The 25046-nt window shown below is 43.1% G+C and overlaps 1 protein-coding gene across 1 annotated transcript in view; it reads left to right on the top strand.

Annotated features, from left to right (window-relative positions):
- LOC120019899 (unconventional myosin-VIIa-like) overlaps positions 1–10075 on the top strand; it is a 34992-nt gene extending 24917 nt beyond the window's left edge. The window contains exons 34-47 of the mRNA XM_038963310.1: positions 1277–1458; positions 2295–2404; positions 2636–2784; positions 3256–3409; positions 3923–4078; positions 4309–4414; positions 4714–4827; positions 4971–5070; positions 5504–5607; positions 5835–6020; positions 8410–8526; positions 8620–8703; positions 9420–9539; positions 9761–10075. Coding sequence (XP_038819238.1) covers positions 1277–1458; positions 2295–2404; positions 2636–2784; positions 3256–3409; positions 3923–4078; positions 4309–4414; positions 4714–4827; positions 4971–5070; positions 5504–5607; positions 5835–6020; positions 8410–8526; positions 8620–8703; positions 9420–9539; positions 9761–9859 — 1781 coding nt within the window. The 3' untranslated portion in view covers positions 9860–10075. The remainder of the gene's footprint in view (positions 1–1276; positions 1459–2294; positions 2405–2635; positions 2785–3255; positions 3410–3922; positions 4079–4308; positions 4415–4713; positions 4828–4970; positions 5071–5503; positions 5608–5834; positions 6021–8409; positions 8527–8619; positions 8704–9419; positions 9540–9760) is intronic.
- Positions 10076–25046: the final 14971 nt, after the last annotated feature.

Genomic DNA, 25046 nt, shown 5'->3' with positions numbered 1-25046 from the left:
GCATGGGAAACAGTGTTTAAACCCTTTACAATGAAGATCTGTGAAGTTATTTGGATTTTTACGAATTATCTTTGAAAGACAGGATCCTAAAAAGGGGACATTTCTTCTTTTGCTGAGTTTACATTTGCAAAAAATTTCAAAAACCTGTTTTTACTTTGTCATTATGGGGTATTGTGTGTAGATTGAGGAGGGGAAAAAACGATTTAATCATTTTTAGAAATAGGCTGTAACGTAACAAAATGTGGAATAAGTGAAGGTCTGAATACTTTCCGAATGCACTGTACGTGGGGGACTTACTACTTTCTCTTTCTCTCTGTCTCTCTCTCTCTCCGTGTCTCTCTCTCTCTCTCTCTCTGTGTCTCTCTCTCTCCGTGTCTCTCTCTCTCTCTCTGTCTCTCTCTCTCTGTGTGTCTCTCTGTGTGTCTCTCTCTCTCTCTGTGTGTCTCTCTCTCTCTCTCTCTCTGTCTCACTGTGTCTCTTTCTCTCTCTGTGTCTCGCTTTCTCTCTGTGTGTCTCTTGCTCTGTCTCTTGTGTCTCCCTCTCTCTCTGTGTCTCTTGTCTCTCTCTCTCTCTCTCTCTCTCTATGTGTGTCTCTCTCTGTGTCTGTCTCTACGTCTCTCTCTCGCTCTGTGTGTGTGTCTCTCTCTCTCTGTCTCTCTCTTTCTCTCTGTGTGTCTCTCTCTCTCTCTGTGTGTCTGTGTGTCTGTCTGTCTCTCTGTCTCTCTCGCTCTGTGTGTGTCTGTCTCTCTGTCTCTCTCTCGCTCTGTGTGTCTCTCTCTCTCTCTCTCTGTGTCTCTCTGTGTCTCTCTCTCTCTGTGTGTGTGTCCGTCTCGCTCTCTGTCTCTCTTTCGCTCTGTGTGCGTTTCTCTCGTTCTGTGTCTCTCTCTCTCTCTCTCTCTCTCTCTCTCTCGGTGTCTCTCTCTCTCTCTCTCTCTCTCTCTCTCGGTGTCTCTCTGTGTCTCTCTGTGTGTGTGTGTCTCTGTCTCTTGTCTCTCTCTCTCTGTGTCTCTTGTCTCTCTCTCTCTCTGTGTGTCTGTCTATCTATCTCTCTCTGTCTCTCTCTCTCTCTGTGTGTGTGTGTGTCTCTCTCTCTCTCTCTGTGTGTCTGTCTCTCTCTGTGTGTGTGTCTGTCTCTCTGTCTCTCTCTCGCTCTGTGTGTGTCTCTCTCTCTCTCTGTCTATCTCTCTCTCTGTCTCTCTCTCTGTGACTCTCTCTGTGGCTCTCTCTCTCTCTGTGTCTCTCGTGTCTCTCTCTCTCTCTCTCTCTCAAACTGCAGACGACCCCACGTTCCTGAGCTACAAGCGAGGGGACATGCTGGTCATCCTGAAGGACGGAGAGTACTCCCCTGACCGGGGCTGGATCAAAGGCACTAACGAGCGCACCGGGAACACCGGCGCCGTCTCCACGGATACCGTCCTGGTTCTGCCAACCCTTGACAAGCCCAGCGATACCACACTGGTAAGACGGTTCTAGACTCTAACAGAATGTTCTAGACTTAAAATACTTATTGAAAACTTCACTCGAGTGATGTTTCAATTCATATGGTTAGAAGAATAGGTCATAGAACAATAGTCTGGTCCCAGATCTGTTTGTGCTGTCTGGGACTAGGCCAATTAAACAGTGCACGCACACATTGTACAAATAAGAGGGTGATACAAATGGGATTGGGATATTACTGAGATACGAACATAGTGCTAATGGGGAAGTGCATGATAAGATTCTTTATTATTTTTTTTCCCACCCTTTTTCTTTCTAATTTCGTGGTATCCAATTGGTAGTTAGTCTTGTCCCATCGCTGCAACTCCCGTACGGACTCGGGAGAGGTGAAGGTCGAGAGCCATGTGTCCTCCAAAACACAACCCAGCCAAGCCGCACTGCCAAACCGTCCCCTAACCTGGACGACGCTGTGTCAATTGTGTACCGCCCAATGGGTCTCCAGGTTGCGGCCGGCTGAGACAGAGCCTGGGCTCGAACCAGGATCTTTAGTGACACAGCTAGCACTGCGATGTAGTGCCTTAGTCATGATAAGATTCTTATAAGCTAATAAGTGAACATGGATGCATTCCGTTACAGATAGTTTTCCCTACGGGAAACAACGTAATGGACCCTTGGTGGATTTATTCCTTACACCTAACCAGTTGGAATGCTGCCCATATGTTGGGCAGACTTGTGAGCATTGTTAGATGGTGGAGCAAGTCGACATCAAGTCCCTATTCTTCGAGGGATTGTGGAAGGGGAAGACTACCATCTTGTGGTCGTATTAACATTGTGTTTTTCTTTGGTTGAACCACAAGAGTCTACTGAATCTGAGCCCAGATCAGAGGACAGTGGCTCAGAACGCACCCGCCAGGGAAGAGGCAGTGTCCCCAGTCTCACTGAAAGAGTTTGCCTATGACTACTTCAGGTAGAATCCACTCTCACTACTATTTCATCGACATCAATAACCATTTTAACTTTAATAATTACCACAAACATTTGTAAATGAATCATCGATTTAACAAAGGAGTATTCCAATGTGACAGTAATCTGACCAATTATCTCACTACTACAGTTTGCACGGTTAACAGTATATTTCCTGGTTATACCATTCTCAATACAGCACGTTAACCTTAGCTATTTCCTTGGTTTCCCTCAGGCAGCCTGGTAAAGAAGGGGGCCGCGGGGCGCAGGCCAGAGGCAGGGAGAAACTTTGGGCTGCCTCCAAAGAACCCATAAAACAGCCCCTACTGAAGAGTCTGGTGGGCAACACCGACCTCAGCCATCTGGCCTGCATCTCCTTCACTGATATCCTTTACTCAAATACTTTATTTGTTAAAGGGGAAGTTCAGGATTTTACAACTTGATGTTAGATGGTTCCTCGCCCTGAAGTAGTCTACGGGCCACGACAAACTGGTTCGGGTTTTCTTTAAATAGCCACTACAAACTTCAGTGAACTTAGCCAACTTCAGCTACTTTCAGGTTGAGAAACCATCTAACATCAAGTTGTAAAATCCTGAACTTCCACTTTAATGTACGGTTGATGTTCATATTGATATTGAGGTGAACACTGGATAACAACAAGGAAGATTTTTAATAGGTGTTGAAGACACTAGGGAGCGATTACACCTGGACTTATTGTTACTGGAGACCTTTAAACGATAAATAAAATGACTTTTTTTTTACAATGGCGTGGCAGTTAGCGAATGATCCTAATAAATATGTCTCTCCAAGTGGAGTTTGCTAAACGTTTGCTATTGTCCTTAGCCTTTCCCTCACCTATCCTAAAGTACATGGGAGATTACCCCATCAAACAGGTGCGCCAGCCCATAGAGCTGACTGACCAGATCTTTGGTCCGGCCACTCAGCATGTGCCTTTACAGGATGAGGTCTACTGCCAGATCATGAGGCAGATGACCAGTAACAACAGCAGGTATGTGTGGTAATATACAGCCATGTCATCTATTTCTCATGTATTACTAGGAAATAACCACAGATCATGAGGCAGATGACCAGTAACAACAGCATGTGTATGTGTGGTAATATACAGCCGTGTCAGCTATTTCTCATGTATTACTAGGAAATAACCACAGAGATGTACAGTATATGTCTGATGTTCTATTTTTAATTATATGATAATACTCTCTCACTCTCCCCCCCTCTCTCTACTCTCCCCCCCCTCTCTCTACTCTCCACCCCCCCTCTCTACTCTCTCCCCCCCTCTCTCTACTCTTCCCCCCTCTCTCTACTCTCTCCCCTCCTCTCTCTACTCTTCCCCCTCTCTCTCTACTCTCTCCCCCTCTCTCTCTCTACTCTCTTCCCCCTCTCTCTCTCTACTCTCTTCCCCCTCTCTCTCTCTACTCTCTTCCCCCCTCTCGCTCTAATCTCCCTCTACTCTCTATTATATCCATCTCACCTTCCCTCTCTCTCCCCCTCCCTCTCTCAGAATGAGTGTAGACTATGGTTGGCAGCTCCTTTGGCTGTGTACCGGCCTCTTCCCCCCCAGTCAGATCCTGCTGAAGTACACCCAGCGTTTCCTAGAGTCACGGCCCAGAGAGCCCCTGGCTGCAGACTGCCTGCAACGGCTACAAATGCTAGTCAGGTGGGGCTCCAAAGCACACTGTAGTGAATTTGGGAGGCAGTGTGAAAAGGTCTCGAACTAAATGTCCCTACAAATCCAACACCCAAGCCATGACACCAAGAGGTCTCAATCTGAATATCTTGGATGAGGTTGCTGGAGTTGTGCTGAGGATGCTACAAAATATGGTATTGAGATGTTAAATACTAAAATGAGTGGGGGGAAATTAATGCTATACTTTCCTCTTGTTGTAGTATGGAGCCCAGGAAGCTGCCTCCACATCAGGTGGAGGTGGACGCCATTCAACAGGACAGCAACCAGATCTTCCATAAAGTCCACTTCCCTAACGACAGAGCTGAGGTAGAGAGCTTCTTCTTTGCCTCATATGATCACTAGGATCACTGATCACTATGATTATTATGATCACTAACCCTTATGATCCCTATGATCACTGATCCTTATGGTCACTGATCCCTATGATAACTATGAATTTCTCACATCCACTTACATATGGTATCTGAACTTTTGTCACAGTGGAAACTATCTGGCTGGCTAAATCTACAGAAATATAATAATACAGAAATGTTGATTAATTATGCTCATTGTCCATGTGAAATACATTTAATGAAATAAATGAAATGCATCAATTCTTTATTTAGCTCTTCGAGGTGACATCAACGTCTAGGATTCGTGACCTTGTTCGTAACATTGCCTACAAGCTCATTCTGGCCTCAGCTGACGGTTACAGTCTCTTCATGAAAACGCCAAACAAGGTTCAATTCAAGCTCATTTAACTGGTTTAGTTAGTCCGGGTAGTTAGTCCGGGTAGTTAGTCCGGGTAGTTAGTCCGGTTTAGTTAGTCCGGGTAGTGCAAGTGAATGTATGTTTATTTTTTCTCTCCCCTTCTTGCTTTCAGGTGGTGAGCTTACACGACCAAAACTACTTCTTTGACAGTTTGAGGGAGACGACAGACCAACCTAAGAAAACGAAGAGAGCCAGAGAGGTGAAGAAAGGAGGTAAAACAGAGGGTAAGGCGCAGTACTGAATTTAACAGATAAAGTTTTGAGCTTATGCCGCAACCGTTTGTGGTAGATGGTGGCAGATTGTGGTAAATTGCGTCATTCTGGCAACAATGGCTGATACTTAAATAACGTGCCATAGAATTATGCGGCACCCCGCAAGCTATGCTGCAGTATGCCACGACTTTTAAAGGAAGAACCACTGTACAATAAAATCTAGCATCCACCATATTGTCCTTATATGTACACCGTAGCCCTAAAACAGTCAAAAACATCATATAATGTAAGCAAAAGGTCAAAGTAAACTCTCACTCCCACCAAGTTGTCAGTGGATGAAACTGTTATGTTATGCTACACTATGCTATACTAAGCTATGCTATACTAAACTATACTATGCTATAAGGACTGATGAACATTTGTGTTTCAGGAGGTCCAGCCACCATGCCCTACCTGGTTATATTCATGAGGAAGCTGTGGTTCAACGTGACCCCAGGAAGAGACCTGACCGCTGACCTCACTTTCCATTTCCCACAGGTCGGGCATGAAAGACACAGACAGGCACACACACAGACTACTGTACATTTCTAGTAGTAGAATTAGTTTTTATTCATCATTCAAATCTCCCAATGGCGTCAATGGGTAATGATTACGCTAAAGAGTTATGCATCTCAACCTGTATTCAAACCGCTGTAAATAGTGAGTAAGCGGGGTGAACCCAGAACCCACTTACTCATAACTCATACACAAACCTCTCCCCTCAGGAGTTGCCCAAGTACCTGCGTGGCTACCACAAGTGTACCAAGGAGGAAATGACCAGCCTGGCTGGCCTGCTGTTCCGGGTCAAGGTGGACACGGACAGGTCCCAGTTTGTCATGATTCCCAGGATGCTGAAGGAGCTGGTGCCAGCTGACGAGATGAAAACCATGTCCCCAGAGGACTGGAAGAAGGTAAGGAGGAGGATGAGGAGACAACAGACACCTATGGTACACTGTCAGTCCTTCTCATTTTATTGAGCTTTATATGATATTTGGCATATATCTCTTGCTCTCTCCATTACAAAGCAGATGGCTCATTCCAATAAAGCATCATTTATGCAATTAGAACTGCCATCATGACCTCAAGACAAGTTATTCAACCACTACCAAAACAGTGTTCTTAGTAAATTAATAGCGAACCATTATGACAAAAATTTGGGCCAGATTTATATCACAGATATGTCAATATTTGAAAGCATACCATATATATATATATATATACATACAGTTGAAGTCGGAAGTTTACATACACTTAGGTTGGAGTCATTAAAACTCGTTTTTCAACCACTCTACAAATTTCTTGTTAACAAACTATAGTTTTGGCAAGTCGGTTAGGACATGCACGTTGTGCATGACACAAGTCATTTTTCCAACAATTGTTTACAGACAGATTATTTCACTTATAATTCACTGTATCACAATTCCAGTGGGTCAGAAGTTTACATTCACTAAGTTGACTGTGCCTTTAAACAGCTTGGAAAATTCCAGAAAATTATGTCATGGCTTTAGAAGCTTCTGATAGGCTAATTGACATCATTTGTAACGGCTGTCCTCCTCCTCTTCAGACGAAGAGGAGGAGTAGGGATTGGACCAAAGCGCAGCGTGATAATTTGACATAATGATTTTATTAAAGAAAAGACGAAAACCGAAAACACTTGAAATGATTACCAAAATAACAAAATGAACGTAGACAGACCTGAACTAAGAACTTACATATAACACGAAGAACTCACGAACAGGAACAGACTACATCAAACGAACGAACAAACCGAAACAGTCCCGTATGGTGCAACATACACAGACACGGAAGACAATCACCCACAAACAAAGTGTGAACAGCCTACCTTTATATGGTTCTCAATCAGAGGAAACGTCAAACACCTGTCCCTGATTGAGAACCATATAAGGCTAATTACCACTAACCTAAACATAGAAACACAAAACATAGAATGCCCACCCCAACTCACGCCCTGACCAACTAAACACATACAAAATTAACAGAAAACAGGTCAGGAACGTGACATCATTTGAGTGAATTGGCGGTGTACCTGTGGATGTATTTCAAGGCCTACCTTCAAACTCAGTGCCTCTTTGCTTGACATCATGGGAAAATCAAAAGAAATCAGCCAAGACCTCAGAAAATAAATTGTAGACCTCCACAAGTCTGCTTCACCCTTGGGAGCAATTTCAAAACGCCTGAAGGTATCATGTTCATCTGTACAAACAATAGTACGCAAATATAAACACCATGGGACCACGCAGCCGTCATACCGCTCAGAAAGGAGATGTGTTCTGTCTCCTAGAGATGAATGTACTTTGGTGCGAAAAGTGCAAATCAATCCCAGAACAACAGCAAAGGACCTTGTGGAGATGCTGGAGGAAACCGGTACAAAAGTATCTATATCCACAGTAAAACAAGTCCTATATCGACATAACCTGAAAGGCCTCTCAGCAAGGAAGAAGCCACTGCTCCAACCCGCCATAAAAAAGCCAGACTACGGTTTGCAACTGCACATGGGGACAAAGATCGTACTTTTTGGAGAAATGTCCTCTGGTCTGATGAAACAAAAATAGAACTGGCTTGCAAGCTGAAGAACACTATCCCAACCATGAAGCACGAGGATGGCAGCATCATGTTGTGGGGGTGCTTTGCTGCAGCAGGGACTGGTGCACTCACAAAATAGATGGCATCATGAGGATGGAAAATTATGTGGATATATTGAAGCAACATCTCAAGACTTCAGTCAGGAAGTTAAAGTTTGGTCGCAAATGGGTCTTCCAAATGGACAATGACCCCCAAGCATACTTCCAAAGTTGTGGCAAAATGGCTTAAGGACAACAAAGTCAAGGTATTGGAGTGGCCATCACAAAGCCCTGACCTCAATCCCATAGAAATTTGTGGGCAGAACTGAAAAAGCGTGTGCGAGCAAGGAGGCCTACAAAACTGACTCAGTTACACCAGCACTGTCAGGAGGAATGGGCCAAAATTCACCCAACTTATTGTGGGAAGCTTGTGGAAGGCTACCTGCAACGTTTGACCCAAGTTAAACAATTTAAAGGCAATGCTACCAAATACTAATTGAGTGTATGTACACTTCTGACCCACTGGGAATGTGATGAAAGAAATCAAATCTGAAATAAATAATTCTCTACTATTAGGATTAAACATCAGGAATTGTGAAAAACTGAGTTTAAATGTATTTGCTAAGGTGTATGTAAACTTCCGACTTCAACTGTATATATATAGTAATAAAGAAATACCAACATTTCTGAATCTTTCTGTTTTCTTCTTCCCGTATAGCACATCATCGCCTCCTACAACAAGCAGGCCGGGATTACCTTGGACGAGGCTAAAGTGGCCTTTCTAAAAGGCATCTGCCACTGGCCGACGTTCGGCTGTGCTTTCTTCGAAGTAAAGGTAAGTTAGCAGACAGCTCAAGTCGATACAAAAATGATACATACAGACACCAACCATCCCATTGGTGAATTTCTGTATGCTCTTGCTTCACAGCAAACCTCTGAACCGAGTTACCCGAGTATCATGCAAATTGCAATCAGCAAGCAAGGAGTCAACTTCATCAACCCCAAAACAAAGGTAAACGTACCATTGTTTTTTTATATGATTATTTTGATTTGATCAACATTCAGAGCATTTTACTTTAATCTATAGTACATTTACTGACAGATTGTCATATAATTATGCTGACATCAGGTGCAGTTTCCTAAAAATCTGAACGCTTACATGTGTGCCGTGGAAATTACCACCAGGGACTTAAAGTCAAACTTAAATGAATCATTCTGTATTATCAGCAAGCTGGAGAGATTCCAACAAACTTAATGCACCATAGTACACGTCGGTCGGGAGCTCTCCCGGGGCAGTCCCGTTAGTTCTCTTATATATTGCTTACACAGACAAGTTATATTTACATGATTTACATTATTCATCATTAACGTTTGGTTCCTGCATGTGACCGACCAATACCTCACAAGGCTTCTTCTCTCCAAGCTGAGACCTTGAAACTGAGATCCCTTTTGGTTCCTAGAACAATGTTCTGGGTGTACTGCCAATTGGTCTGAGGAGGTCACAGTCACCTGCACGAACCAAGATGGAGAGAGAGGAGATGCTGTGTACAATACAATGCTATCTCTTCAGACAACAACATTTCCCCTCGCGTTTGTTCTCCAAATGCTGCACCACAACATTAAGACAACATCAAGCTTGGATCCCACTTCTGCCACCATCAGCACTATAAAGTATTTACCTTCTCTGTTTAACCAAATATTACCTTTTGACCTTTACCTAAACCTCAGGAGTTTCTGGTCATGCACCCGTTCAACCGCATCACCAACTGGTCCAGCGGGAGCACTTACTTCCACATCACCATTGGCAACCTGGTCAAAGGGAACACTTTACTTTGTGAGACCTCATTGGTGAGTGGCCATTATGTCTTTGAGGCAAAATTAAAGATGTTGCCTTCTTTAAACCAATAAATTACAATTTTGTGTAAATCGAAAGTAGTGTTTGTTGAGAGTGTACTAAATGACCTTCACAAACAGTTGCATTGTAGTGACTTATTCACAAGAGCCAGAATGTGATGTGACTTTGCCTCTATGTTCATACCCCAACAACTCTATTTGACTCTGCTCTTCAGGGTTACAAAATGGATGACCTCTTATCATCTTATGTGAACATGTACGAGATGCAGAGGCAGGCTGTGCGACCCAGAAATAACTCCATGTTCCCTACCTAATGCCTGCTGGGAAATATGGAGGACAAGGAAGATTCATTTAATTGATAGAACTAGTAATTTGATGGAGGAATTTAATTATTATATTGCTTTTCAGTTGGTCTAAAACCTTTTGCCTAGTTTTGTAATTAAAATGCTGTATTGAATTGACACTGTGCCTTGTGTATGTGTGTAAAAGATTTCTCATAGCAATTTTGAATACCAGTATCCACAGTGTGAAACCCCCCAAAAATGTCATGTGTAGGCCTATATACAAACAACAAGGATGATTGAATTCAAACTAATAAAGCAGTTCTGAAATATAAGATGGCAGCTCATGTTGTATGTGTGAATTGAAAGGATTATTTCAAGGATTAGAGGGGAATGAAGAGATGGATATTTTTTGGCCAACAACAAAGCTCCCCACTGGGCACAGATGTCAATTCAATGTCTATTCCACGTTGTTTCAGCTTAATTTCATTGTAATGACGTGGAAACAACATTGATTCAACCATTGTGTGTCCAGTGGGTCTTAGACATATTAATGTTGACATGGAGGTCCCAGTAAAGCAGAGGCCAAGTGGCTAACTTTAGGGAAGTGATTGTTATTAAGAAGTGGCAGGAGATGTGGAATCAGGGGCGGACTGGCCATTGGGCAGTTCAGGCAAAAGCTATATGGGCTGATCCATTTTTGGCCCAGTGGGCCGGTCAAAATTGGGGGTTTTGCGCAAAATCCTTATTTGGCTTATAATGGGGTAGGCAAAAATAATGGGTCAGTGTGGGGGCCTCAAGGGACGGAATGGGCCAGTGCGTTAGAAATGCTCGGGACGATTTCTGATCCCAGTCCGCCCCTGTGTGAAATGGAGGGAAAGGGCCTACATCTTTTTAAGATCCAGGGAAAGGCGAGGGCAGGGAGGTCCTCGGGTAGACAGAAGGGAGACCATAGTTTCTAGGCTGAGACTGGGGCATACAATGTTGAAGGAATACTACATTGAATATTATAGGTAGCAGTCAACTGGGAGGTGTGATTATTGGCAGGAGGTTGAGACGGTGGAACATGTCAGCAATATGGGAGAGAAAGGGAACGTTTCCGGGTAAGTTTAACAGCATTCAGGAGGCAGATATGAAAGAGATGCTTAGTAAACCACCGGAGATGTGATTAATATATTTGCAATTTGTTTTCTTGAAGATAGGCGGGCAAAGAGTTCTAGAAGCATATCAGCAAGGTTTAGATCTTCCCTGCCACTGGTCCATGCTCCAGCCCAATTAATAATGGTAAATAACGCAACATTGAATTTGTTTTCCAACTGTTAATAAAATCTGAAGAAGAAAGTAGAATTGAACATTCCTTGTGGACGAAGCAAATCCCAGCAAGCCTGAAACCAGAGGCGAAGTGAGAGGATAATATTTTTTTTAAAATACAGTTGAAGTCGGAAGTTTACATATACTTAGGTTGGAGTCATTAAAACTCGTTTATCAACCACTACACAAATTTCTTGTTAACAAACTATAGTTTTGGCAAGTCGGTTAGGACATATACTTTGTGCATGACACAAGTATTTTTTCCAACAATTGTTTACAGACAGATTATTTAACTTATAATTCACTGTATCACAATTCCAGTGGGTCAGATTTTAACATACACTAAGTTGACTGTGCATTGAAACAGCTTGGAAAACTCCAGAAAATTATGTCATGGCTTTAGAAGCTTCTGATAGGCTAACTGACATCATTTGAGTCAATTGGAGGTTAACCTGTGGATGTATTTCAAAGCCTACTTTCAAACTCAGTGCCTCTTTGCCTGACATCATTGGAAAATCAAAAGAAATCAGCCAAGACCTCAGAAAAACAATTGTAGACCTCCACAAGTCTGGTTCATCCTTGGGAGCAATTTCCAAATGCCTGAAGGGATCACGTTCATCTGTACAAACAATAGTACGCAAAAATAAACACCATGGGACCACGCAACCGTCATACCGCTCAGGAAGGAGACGCGTTCTGTCTCCTAGAGATGGACGTACTTTGGTGCGAAAAGTGCAAATCAATCCCAGAGCAACCTCAAAGGACCTTGTGAAGATGCTGGAGGAAACAGGTACAAAAGTATCTATAGCCACAGTAAAACGAGTCCTATATCGACATAACCTGAAAGGCCTCTCAGCAAGGAAGAAGCCACTGCTCCAAACCTGCCATAAAAAAGCCAGACTACGGTTTGCAACTGCACATGGGGACAAAGATCGTACTTTTTGGAGAATTGTCCTCTGGTCTGATGAAACAAAAATAGAACTGTTTGGCCATAATGACCATCGTTCTGTTTAGAACGAACACCATCCCAACTGTGAAGCACGGGGGTGGCAGCATCATGTTGTGGGGGTGCTTTGCTGCAGGAGGGACTGGTGCACTTCACAAAATAGATGGCATCATGAGGATGGAAAATTATGTGGATATATTGAAGCAACATCTCAAGACATCAGTCAGGAAGTTAATGCTTGGTCGCAAATGGGTCTTCCAAATGGACAATGACCCCAAGCATACTTCCAAAGTTGTGGCAAAATGGCTTAAGGACAACAAAGTCAAGGTATTGGAGTGGCCATCACAAAGCCCAAATACTAATTGAGTGTATGTAAACTTCTGACCCACTGGGAATGTGATGAAAGAAATAAAAGCTGAAATAAATAATTCTCTACTATTATTCTGACATTTCACATTCTTAAAATAAAGTGGTGATCCTAACTGACCTAAAACAGGGAAATTTTACTTGGATTAAAATGTCAAGAGTTGTGAAAAACTGAGTTTAAATGTCACGGATCGCTAGGAGTGGTGGGTGTGGAGTTAGGCGCAGTGAGCAGTGCTTCCAATGAATATACGTTTTATTCAGCTGGGCCCAGCCAACAACCAGGCAAAATGACCAATAAACCGATAAGTCCCCCAACCAGGGAAAATAACGGACAGCAAACACGTAAGAGCAAAACAATAATACACCACTGACAAAGGATAAGCCCGCACAATAGCAGGCGGGACCTGGGAGTTTAAATAGCCCTTAATTAACAACAAATAAGATACAGGTGAAATGGATCAAGACAAAATAAACAGGAAAGAAAAAGGAATCGGTGGCAGCTAGTAGACCGGTGACGACGACCGCCGAGCACCGCCCGAACAGGGAGAGGAGCCACCTTCGGTGGAAGTCGTGACATTAAATGTATTTGGCTAAGGTCTATGTAAACTTCCGACTTCAACTGTTTGTCCATGTGAGATAGAGCTCCACTCTCCCATAGACACTATGGGAAACATTAGCAGTGTGTGGGTAAAATCACTGGGGAAACCAAACCCCCCACATGCACGAATGCAACGTGTAGACCTTACTGTGAAATGCTTACCAGCCCTTAACCAACAATGCAGTTCCAAGAAAAATAAGAGTAAAGATTTTTTAATTTTTTATAAACTGAAGAAAAAAATAATATAACAAAAATGAGGCTTTATACATGGGGTACTTGAAAAAGCAAAAGCAGAATACCAGGTGGAAAATGATCAAATCAAATTGTATTTGTCACATGCGCAGAATACTTACAGTATAATGCTTACTTACTAGCCCTTAACCAACAATGCTTTAAGAAGTTAAGTTAAGTGCTAAGTAAAAAATGAAAAATAAAAGTAACAAATAATTAAAACAGTAGCAGGAAAATAACCATAGCGAGGCTATTTACAGGGGGTTCCGGTACAGAGTCAATGTGCGGGGGGCACCGATTAGTCGAGGCAATTGAGATAATATGTACATGTAGGTAGAGTTAAAGTGACCATGCATAGATAATAAACAGAGAGTAGCAGCAGTGTAAAAGAGGGGCCATTTGATTAGCTGTTCAGGATTCTTATAGCTTGGGGTAGAAGCTGTTAAGAAGCCTTTTGGACCTAGACTTGACGCTCTGGTACCGCTTGCCGTGCAGTAGCAGAGAGAACAGTCTATGACTAGGGTGGCTGGAGTCTTTGATAATTTTTAGGGCCTTCCTCTGACACCGCCTGGTATCGAGGTCCTGTATGGCAGGAAGCTCGGTCCCGGTGATGTACTGGGCCATGCGCATTACCCTCTGTAGTGCCTTGCGGTCGGAGGCCGAGCAGTTGCCATATCAGGCAGTGATGCCACCAGTCAGGAGGCTCTTGATGGTGCAGTTGTAGAACCTTTTAAGGATCTGAGGACCCATGCCAAATATTTTCACTCTCCTGAGGGGGAATAGGCTTTGTTGTGCCCTCTTCACGACTGTCTTAGTGTGATTGGACCATGATAGTTTGTTGGTGATGTGGACACCAAGGAACTTGAAGCTCTCAACCTGCTCCCCTACAGCCCCGTCGATGAGAATGGAGGCGTGCTCGGGCCTCCTTTTCCTGTAGTCCACAATCATATCCTTTGTCTTGATCATGTTGAGGGAGAGGTTGTTGTCCTGGCACCACATGGCCAGGTCTCTGACCTCCTCCCTATAGTGTGTCTCATCGTTGTCGGTGATCAGGCCTACCACTGTTGTGTCATCGGCAAACTTGGTGATGGTGTTGGGAGTCGTGCTTGGCCATGCAGTCATGAGTGAACAGGGAGTACAGGAGGGGACTGAGCACGCACCCCTGAGGGGCCCCCGTGTTGAGGATCAGCGTGGCGGATGTGTTGCTACCTACCCTCACCACCTGGGGACGGCCTGTCAGGAAGTCCAGGATCCAGTTGCAGAGGGAGGTGTTTAGTCCCTTTTGAGTTCCATGTAGAACCCTCTAGAACCCTATTCTACATGGAACCCAAAAGGGTTCTTCAAAGGGTTCTCCTATGGGGACAGCCAAAGAACCATTTTAAGTTCTATATAGTCTTTTTTTTTTACTAACAGTGTAGTTATAGTCCTATTCTTTCTTTCGGATGGCACGTGTTCTGACGATGTGGTCACTAAAAATCCCATGGCACTTATTGTCAGAGTAGGAGTGTTAACCCTGGTGTCCTGAATTACATTTCCAACCTCGCCTAGTTCCATCATGGCCACTTAATCACCCCCTTCATTCCTAATTGGCATATGTCACTCCTCACCTCCTCACCTGATAGCTGATGTGTGGTTAGCGTTCTGGCACAAATGGTTGCTGTGCGTCACCCAAGTGCGTGCTACCCATTGGTGGTAGATGAGGTGAGTTTCCCCCCCTTGCAGCCCTTTGAGGATCTGGAAAGGCGATATATAAATGCAATCAACACTCAATAAACTGTTTAGGAAATCGTTTTGATCTGTGTGCAAAATTGTCTGCGTCAGCAGTTTGAAATGGCAAGTCATGCCACTAAGCATTAGGCCAGGGAATGTCAATGGCATTTGGCCAGGGAATGTCTAAAGATGTAACATACTTGATAGACCTCTGTTCCTCTCTACTTCCCTTCAGAAACTCTGCAGCTCTCTCTCCCTGTCTCTGAAAAGGTGGTTTCCCCTGGGCAGCAGTAGCACTGTGAGCAGGTGTGTGGACCAGGAGGACTCAGAGCCCACACAGATTAAAGAGGCAACTCCAGACCAGTCAGGAGGAAGAGCAGGTTCAAGGGCTGGAGGCTAAAATCATTGAGTTAATATGAATTGGCTCTCCCCGAGTGAAACGTAAATATGAGCAGGAGGACCCACTTCGGTCCTTAACCAAGAGAGCGACTCTAAACCAGTTGATCTCAAACCTTTTGAATCCCACCTACAGAGTCTCAACATTCACTGTGCTCCTCCAGATAACCTAAACAATGCCTTCAGCCAGAGCTCAGCTGTAAGCAAGGACCTAGTAGGACTTGACAGCAGCCCACCATTGGATCCCAACCCACTATTGGATCAAAATCATAATTAGAAAAACACCATTCCAGACCCAGCACCACGTCTAAAAAGACTCACAGCTGCCTTGACTGTGGCAAATGCTTATCTCTGATTGGCCAGCTGAAGATGCACACAAGGATTCACACAGGGGAGGGAATCTATCGCTGCTGTGGCTTTGGCAAAATGTTTGCTCCGAAAGTTGACCTGCTGAGGCATGTTACTCTTGGGAAATCGTACCCCTGCCCCATTTGTGGCAAGACCTTCAAACCCAAAGGAAATCTGTCCAAGCAAATGATGAATCACACAGGGGAGAACTCGTTTAGCTGTGGTGATTGTGGAAGAAGCTTCAATCGCAAGAAAAACCTGAAAGCACATAAACGGATCCAAACAGGCAAGAAACCATTTAGTTTCCATCAGAAGAGAACCTTAACCGCGCATATATGGACACACAGGGGAGAATCCCCTTTAGCTTTGGTGATTGTGGGAAAAGTTTTAAGGACAAGGAGAACCTGACCAAAACATTTTCGGACCCAAACAGAAGTTTTGGTAAAAGTTTCCATCAGAAGGGGACTTTAACCATGCTTGCTGACTCACACAGAGGAGACATGACATGGGTTCTCTGTCTGTGGTAGAAGATTCACCCAGAAAGGTGACCTACTGAAGCGAGTGAATAACAAACAAAAAAACTACGGGAGGAACACTTAAAGAAGATGAGGACAAAAATATATTCTATCTAAGATGGGAATAAGAAGGCAGGATGTGGACAACACTCTTTGGAGGAAATATGGAGGGAGGCTCACTAGGAGAGAGTGCAGGATCACAAATCCTTCAACGTCTACTTACGTGCATTGCAGCTGTCTTTTATGCTGAAATTGTTTACCAAAAATGTATTCAATGCCATCAAGAAAGAAATGTGTCAAAAGACTACTTGGTTTGTTTTCAATCTGAAAACTAAAGGGTTTCAGGACAAAATGGCTGTTGTTTCTTAACTGTCGGAAATATACATAACCTGGGTCTGCGTCCCAAATGACACCCTATTCCCTATTTGGGACAATCTTCCTCATCTTCCTCAGAGTGAGGGTTGTCATTCTGGTCCACAGCCAGACCTGCACATAAAATGTGTATTGAAATACAAGAGTTTATTATTGACTACTATATTGGATGACATATGGAGTTCTTTCTAGCCACTGTGCTTCTGCATCGGCATTGCTTTCTCTTTGGAGTTTTAGGCTGGGTATCTGTAAAGCATTGTGTGACAACTGCTGATGCAAAAAAGGGCTTTATAAACGTTATGAACCAAGCTGGTCAGAGCCACTAGGTGGCAGTACTTACCTTCAGTAGAACTGGATGTCAAGGGCACGAACAGTGATGTACTATGGAGGACCATTCACACAATGTAGAGGTATAGATGTCTCCCTTTTTTAAAATGTTTATGCTCCCTGAAAAGGTTAAATCGTAGAGACTGGTGGTCATTGATTTTGGACCACATACCCCATACTGCTGAGAGACATTACACATACTTTGCCATAAGCTAAGCTTAATTTGCTCTTGACTGAGGGACGTTTGGACAATGTTTCACTGTGTGGAGAGGGGAAATGATGTCAGTGAGAGGTGGGTCCCAGAACAGTATGTGTGTGTGAAGGAAGGGTGGTAAACACCAGAATTTGGGCCCAAAGTAAAATAACACTTTGCTTGTGTTTACATTGTGGGTGTGTAGTGGAAAAAAGAAGTCCAGGGAAATACACGTTGGCTCATTCTTTAGGGCCATGACTGAAGGCAAACAAGAGTTAACTTGGGGATGTGGTTTCATGTGGGTGTTTCTTGGGTGTGTCTTTGCCATTCAATTTCAACAAACAAGGGCCGTAGCGAGTACAGCGAGTTAAGCTAAGCTAGCTTTGCTATGGAGACAACAAAGTTTTGAAGTTGAGGACCTCCCCTCCTGACTGACTTGCCATGTCAAGATGCTCAGCTAATTCAGTTCTATGTGTAGGCTAAAGCCTGCGTTGACCTTGTGTTTAGCCAAGCGGACAGCAGCTAGCTAGCTGGTGATAGGATAGCCAGCTGCAGCTATCTAGCTAGCTGATATTTCTGTCAAAACAGTTATGGCAAGAGACAGTGTCTGGAATGTGTTTCATAAGACACTCGTTCTACAACACCTTGCCTTGAAAGTAGCTTGTAGCCTAATTTCAACAAGTCATGTAAATATATGTTACCGTGGAAACAGTAAGAACTGAGAGTTGAGTCATTCATTACTATTACACAAGATCTACACAAAACCTACTGGTTTTACTACTCGTTGTGATTTCTGTAGTAATTTCAGTAGTAATGATGGCCTTGCCTTCATTCAGCTTTGACTTAACTATCTTCAGATCCTCTTTTTAGTTGCAGCCACATATCTCCACCACATAACTTTTAAGAAAATAAAGACAAGCAAAAGAGACAACAAATTATAAGCCATTATCAATCATCGGCTAACACAGAAAAACATTTGATAAACAATGTTAATCTTACCAACAATGGCTTCCAGTCTTATGTCGAGGACCTCCTTGTCAAAAGGTCAAAACGCACAGGAGGTTGGTGGCACATTAATTGGGGAGAACGGGCTTGTGGTAATGACTGGAGCGGAATGAGTGGAATGGTATCAAATACATCAAACACATGGTTTCCAAGTGTTTGATGCCATTCCATTTGCTCTGTTCCGGCCATTATTATGAGCCGTTCTCCCTTTAGCAGCCTCCTGTACAAACGAGGTAAGTAGAATGGGTAAGTATACCAATATGAACATACTGAACATTTGCATACAAACACACAAACTTATTAGCTAGCATAACAAAAACAGAGGCTACATAGCTACATTTCAATAGGGCTAGCAAACAGCTAGGCTCATCACAAGACTGATTTGACTAGCAATCTTTTTGACATGGTAAAAAGTTATATTAACGGCTAATCAACAACATGAAGGTATTCATAAAACATAATTTATAGATGGTGCCTGTATAAGGACTAGGAAAGATGAGGAAAGATGGAAGATAATTACATTTGGGATTGTCAACAGTTGCTAGCTAACAACAACCAACTACTTCCTGCTTTGTCTTCTTCTGCGGTTGCGAAAAAGCTGTGTAATCTGGCTAGTGTTGTGACTACTTATTTACTATCAACATCAAGTAGTAAAAACTCTACCTGATTATTACTGGAAACACTACTGTTTTTCTACTGAACATTACAAAACTATACTTGTGTATCTTGAGTAGTTTCGTGAGGGTTATGGGAAGCCCATTTTCAGTACAGTAGCTATTTCCTGAGCAAGGGCAAGTACTAAACACACCTGTCTTGTCTGTCGAAGAGTTCGTTTTGTGTGACCCAGTGCCTTTGGTGGGCGGGGTTTGCTCATTTTCGATCGTTCAATTGTTCCTCCTAAGAAGAGGTTTCCGCCCACTCGGGGCACTGGGCCATGCAAAGAAAACTCGCCCAGTCCTTTCCCAGAAAACACGGTGCCACTACGTGTTAATAGGCAAACGGGGGCATGAATTGTTGACATAATTGTATTCTAAACCCAACCTTCATTTACCCATTGTGACGCACTCACAGGTTCTAAACTCTGTTTTGAATGAGACTGGATGAGACTAACTTTACACCAAAATGATCCTATTTAGACTATGTAGTAAATTTTGACACTAGAATAAATGTTTCGGACTCATATCGATGCCACACAGGCCATTTTCAAAGGGATTAGTTGGGTTTTAGGGGCAGTCGCTCTTTAATAGCTTTTGTCTTTAGTAGGCTAATAGGTGGGGCGAGTCACCATAACACATTACACCTTAATTACCCAATGTCCAAAATATGTTCTGGTTCGACAACAAGAAAAACAAATGGCATGCGGCTACGTCAATCCATTTCTCCTTTGGGTGTTTTAGAAATCCCTATTTGCTGGAGCAGACCTGGGCTCTGAAAGTTGTTCCAGATGTCCACTGAAAGTACCACAACAACCTTCTATTAACTCAGCCCCACCAGAGCGCTGCATGGGGACTTTAATGGACACAATCTGTGTTTGGAAGATCTAAATATTACACATTCCAACTGGTTTGTGCATACATAAAACAGAGTTGACTGGAAATGATATTGCTTCACAGCATTCCAACCAGCACAGAGCAGTGAGCCCATCCCTTGACAAAGGCAGTTAGCTGAAATATTCCGTATTTATTTGTGTTGGCTAATGTTTGGAATATAAATAAATGAACAATTAAGCATGCTTTTTTCTCTCTTGGATCGCTTTCCCCTTTCACAGATTATACTGTACTTTCACAGCACTTCTTGTCATACAGGGATCCTTGAAAGTCGGGATAATCCTTGTCTGGCAGGGAAATTTCATGTTTATAGTTGTTTCATTATTTAATGAAAAAAAAGACATGTAGTGGAATTTTCTAAGAGAAAATATTCCCCTCAGGAAGACCACTCATGGTCTGAAAAGTTCTCTACTTTTGATATATTTACAAACAATATTGAATTCACCATGGTTACAATTATAACCTGTCAACTCCATCTCATACAGTAGAGTAACAATGGCGCCAGAGAAGGCTGACGTTTTACGTGTCCCCAACCCATTGTGTTTTTTTGTTCGTTTATTTGCGTTTATTTTGTTTAGTTGTTTGTAACTTATTTTTTGACTTATTTTGTACATAATGTTGCCGCTACAGTCTCTTATGACCGAAAATAACTTCTGGACATCACGACTGCGATTACTCACCACGGACTGGCAGAATCCTTTTTTTCCTTTAACGAGTCTGACGAGCCCGACGCGAATGATATACTGCTTTCTTGGGAACAGGCCCAGATCCCCGTGATTTGCACGAAGAGGAGGCAGAAAAAAGGGCCCAGAGGGCGGACTGCCTTCGGAGAATTCGTAGGCGATCAAATAAACCTCCACTTCCATCCATTCTGCTAGCAAACGTGCAATCTTTGGAGAATAAAATAGATGACCTACGCGGAAGATTAAACTACCAACGGGACATTCAAAACTGTAATATCTTATGCTTCACGAAGTCGTGGCTGAACGATGACACTATCAACATACAGCTGGCTGGTTATACGCTGTATCGGCAGGACAGAAAAGCGGCATCTGGTAAGACAAGGGGCGGACAACTATGTATTTTTGTAAATAACAGCTGGTGCACGATATCTGACGAAATCTCGAGCTATTGCTCACCTGAGGTAGAGTATCTCATGATAAACTATAGACCACACTATCTACCTAGAGAGTTTTCATCTGTATTTTTCATAGCTGTTTACATACCACCACAGACTGAGGGTGGCACTAAGACAGCCTTGAATGAGCTGTATTTCGCCATAAGCAAAGAAGAAAACGCTCACCCAGAGGTGGCGCTCCTGGTAGCCGGGAACTTTAATGCAGGGAAACTTAAATCCGTTTTACCAAATTTCTATCAGCATGTTAAATGTGCAACCAGAGGGGAAAAAACTCTGGACCACCTTTACTCCACAGACAGAGATGCATACAAAGCTCTCCCTCGCCCTCCATTTAGCATAATTCTATCCTCCCGAATCCTGCTCACAAGCATAAATTAAAGCAGGAAGCACCAGTGACTAGATCAATAAAAAAGTGATCAGATTAAGCAGATGCTAAGCTACAGGACTGTTTTGCTAGCACAGACTGAAATATGTTTCGGGATTCCTCCGATGGCATTGAGGAGTACACCACATCAGTCATTGGCTTCATCAATAAGTGTATTTATAACATCAGCCCCACAGTGACCGTACGCACATTCCCCAACCAGAAGCCATGGATTACAGGCAACATCTGCACTGAGCTAAAGGCTGAGCCGCTGCTTTCAAGGAGCGGGACTCTAACCCGGAAGCTTATAAGAAATCCAGCTATGCCCTCCGACGATCCATCAAACAGGCAAAGCGTCAATACAGGACTAAGATCAAATCGTACTACACCGGCTCTGATGCTCGTCAGATGTGGCAGGGCTTGCAAACCATTACAGAGTAGAAAGGAAAGCACAGCCAAGAACTGCCCAGTGACACGAGCCTAGCAGACGAGCTAAACTACTTCTATGCTAGCTTTGAGGCAAATAACACTGAAACATTTTTTTTAACATTATTAAAGATGTATCAAATTGGACCTTTGTAGCAAGTTTCTATGTACAGAAGGTTTTATTTTGGTTTAAAAAATGTTGCTCAAAAAACGTGGGGGTCCAAATAAAACCACCCGTGGGCCGCCAGTTGGGGAAACACACATGTTGATTAGCTCAATGTAAAGACTGAACTCAAATGTTTTATTTTATTTTTATTTCACCTTTATTTAACCAGGCAGGCCAGTTGAGAACAAGTTCTCATTTACAACTGCGACCTGGCCAAGATAAAGCAAAGCAGTGCGACACAAACAACAACACAGAGTTACACATGGAATAAACAAGCGTACAGTCAATAACACAATAGAAAAAAAAGAAAGTCTATATACAGTGTGTGCAAATGGCGTGAGGAGGTAAGGCAATAAATAGGCCATAGTAGCGAAGTAATTACAGTTTAGCAAATTAACACTGGCGTCATAGATGAGCAGATGATGATGTGCAAGTAGAAATACTGGGGTGCAAAAGAGCAGAAAAGTAAATAAAAACAATATGGAGATGAGGTAGGTAGATTGGGTGGGCTATTTACAGATGGGCTACGTACAGCTGCAGCGATCGGTAAGCTGCTCAGATAGCTGATGTTTAAAGTTAGTGAGGGAAATATAAGTCTCCAGCTTCAGCGATTTTTGCAATTCGTTCCAGTCATTGGCAGCAGAGAACTGGAAGGAAAGGCGGCCAAAGGAGGTGTTGGCTTTGGGGACGACCAGTGAGATATACCTGCTGGAGTGCGTGCTACGGGTGGGTGTTGTTATTGTGACCAGTGAGCTGAGATAAGGCGGAGCTTTACCTAGCATAGACTTATAGATGACCTGGAGCCAGTGGGTCTGGCGACGAATATGTAGCGAGGGCCAGCCGATTAGAGCATACAGGTCGTAGTGGTGGGTGGTATAAGGGGCTTTGGTGACAAAACGGATGGCACTGTGATAGACTGCATCCAGTTTGCTGAGTAGAGTATTGGAAGCTATTTTGTAAATGACATCGCCGAAGTCGAGGATCGGTAGGATAGTCAGTTTTACGAGGGTATGTTTGGCGGCGTGAGTGAAGGAGGCTTTGTTGTGAAATAGGAAGCCGATTCTAGATTTAATTTTGGATTGGAGATGTTTAATATGAGTCTGGAAGGAGAGTTTACAGTCTAGCCAGACACCTAGGTATTTGTAGTTGTCCACAAACATCTAATATCAAGTGCCTGATTCACACCATAGGTCCGACCCAAACCATACTGTGCTGGCTTAGGTATCTTCTTTACACATTGTCCTTTTAGCATGGTTCCAGGAACTATAGTATGGTGGAGGCGTAACCGGGCCAGCCTAGTATAGCTTGGCTTGGCTCAGCTCGGTTTGACTTCCAAAGCTCTTTCCCTTTCAATTCACTGCTCTTATATTAGTGTTTCCCGTCAGTATTCTAAGCCCTCAAACTACAAAGCATCTTCTGAACTATTAGGAATGTGTTCTAAAACAGTAAAGGGCCCAGAGAAGAAACAAATGTTACAAAAACAAAAAGTGTACAAAAATGATCTCCGTGTTTAACACAACCGATATGATCCTCTAATGACAATTGGTTGAGGTCGAAGAAGAGCTTTCAAGTGGTTGAGCAACAGAAGAAGAATGTCAAAATACATTTGCCCTGACATCTCCTGACATGCTAGCCCCGTTGCGGAATTTCACCCATGACCCCGTCAACGTAACGATCTTTCTTCATCATGTAAAATCCAGGAAAGAGAACCTTTGTTGAAACCTGCCAACCGCCTCTCAGAGAAACAGAAGGAATGTTGGCGGCTCCTCAAACTACTGTCAGTGCAAGGGGGAAGAAAAACTCACTCAGTCCGTGAATAAGATTGATAGCCGCTCGCATACCACCAGTTCCCATGGAAGCTTTCCTGCTCCTATCTAATCAGACTGATCTTGCCATCTCATTTCCTGCATGGGCTTACATAAGGGAGGGCCCTGCCAAGTCCATGCTTGTTGAGGTGCTTTAAACATCCAACCTCTATCTAACTATCAACCAACCCACAGTACCAAAGATTTTTTATAACTAACCCAAGATAGACCAGAGCCTGTCGTTTCCAATGGGAGCAAATTAATCATAGTTGGCAGAACAAGCAAGGAAATGGGCAGAGCCAAGCACAAGCTAGTGAGAGCCAATTAGCACATTCTAGCATGTATTTGCATATTTCCGTTAGGGAACGCCTACTCTATGAAGTGTGCGTGTGCAATAACTCAATTCACTCCTTCTAAACAACGTAATTTTTAAAAACTTTGGCAAAGGGTAAAGTGTACAAAACGCAGTCAACTCTGTTTTTTACAGATTCTAGTTTTGGAAACAGAAAACTGTTCTGAGATCAAATGTTTCATCGATGACAAAATGTGCAGAATGTCAGCCAAAATTCATCTAGCTCCTTCTTCTCCCACTGCTGGTCCACTGGGCTTCCTCTCATCACCATATTTGGTAGTGAGTGGAAACACCAACCGGATGCTTCACATTTATATATCTGGTGAAATATCTGGCTCATTGTTCTGTCTGTGACAGTAACATTGCCTGTGTGAAAATCAACATCATGGACAAATGGACAAATTACCTCGACTAACCTGTACCCCCGGAGCATTGACTCGGTACCGGTAGCCCCTGTATATAGCCTCGTTATTGTTATTTTATTGTGTTACATTTTATTATTTTTTCTTTAGTTTATTTGGTCAATATTTGCTTAACTCTTTCTTGAACTGCACTGTTGGTTAAGGGCTTGTAAGGAAGCATTCACGGTAAGGTCTACACCTGTTGTATTCGGCACGTGACAAATAAAGTTAGATTTGATTTGAAATGCTTCTGACTTGACTTAGAGGAAATTACGGTCGACAGCTCTCTATCTGTGGGTCGGTTGCACAACTGACGAGAGTGTGTTCCTCAGTCATCCCTATGAATCAGATGAAACTGGAACTCATAGAATTATGAACAGCTCAGGGTACATGGAGGTCAACATAAACTCATAGCCACAGCTATCAAGCAATACAACAGTCACACACTCATTACACTGTTGACCAGTGGTGGAAGGGGAGGACCAATTCCTAGTGAATTTCATAAAAATAGTGAAACATTAAAAAAGTTATCCTTTTTAGATAAAACTAGACTAAATATATTCACGTCACCAAATAACTGATTAAAGCACACTGTTCTGCAATGAAGGTCTACAGTAACCTCAACAACACTCTGTAGGGTAGCACCATGGTGTAGCCGGAGAACAGCTATTTTCCGTCCTCTGAGTACATTGACTTCAATACA

Source organism: Salvelinus namaycush, chromosome 25 (assembly GCF_016432855.1).
Source record: "Salvelinus namaycush isolate Seneca chromosome 25, SaNama_1.0, whole genome shotgun sequence".
NCBI lineage: Eukaryota > Metazoa > Chordata > Actinopteri > Salmoniformes > Salmonidae > Salvelinus > Salvelinus namaycush.
Note: the sequence above shows the minus strand (reverse complement) of the source record. Positions and strands in the feature narration are given on the sequence as shown.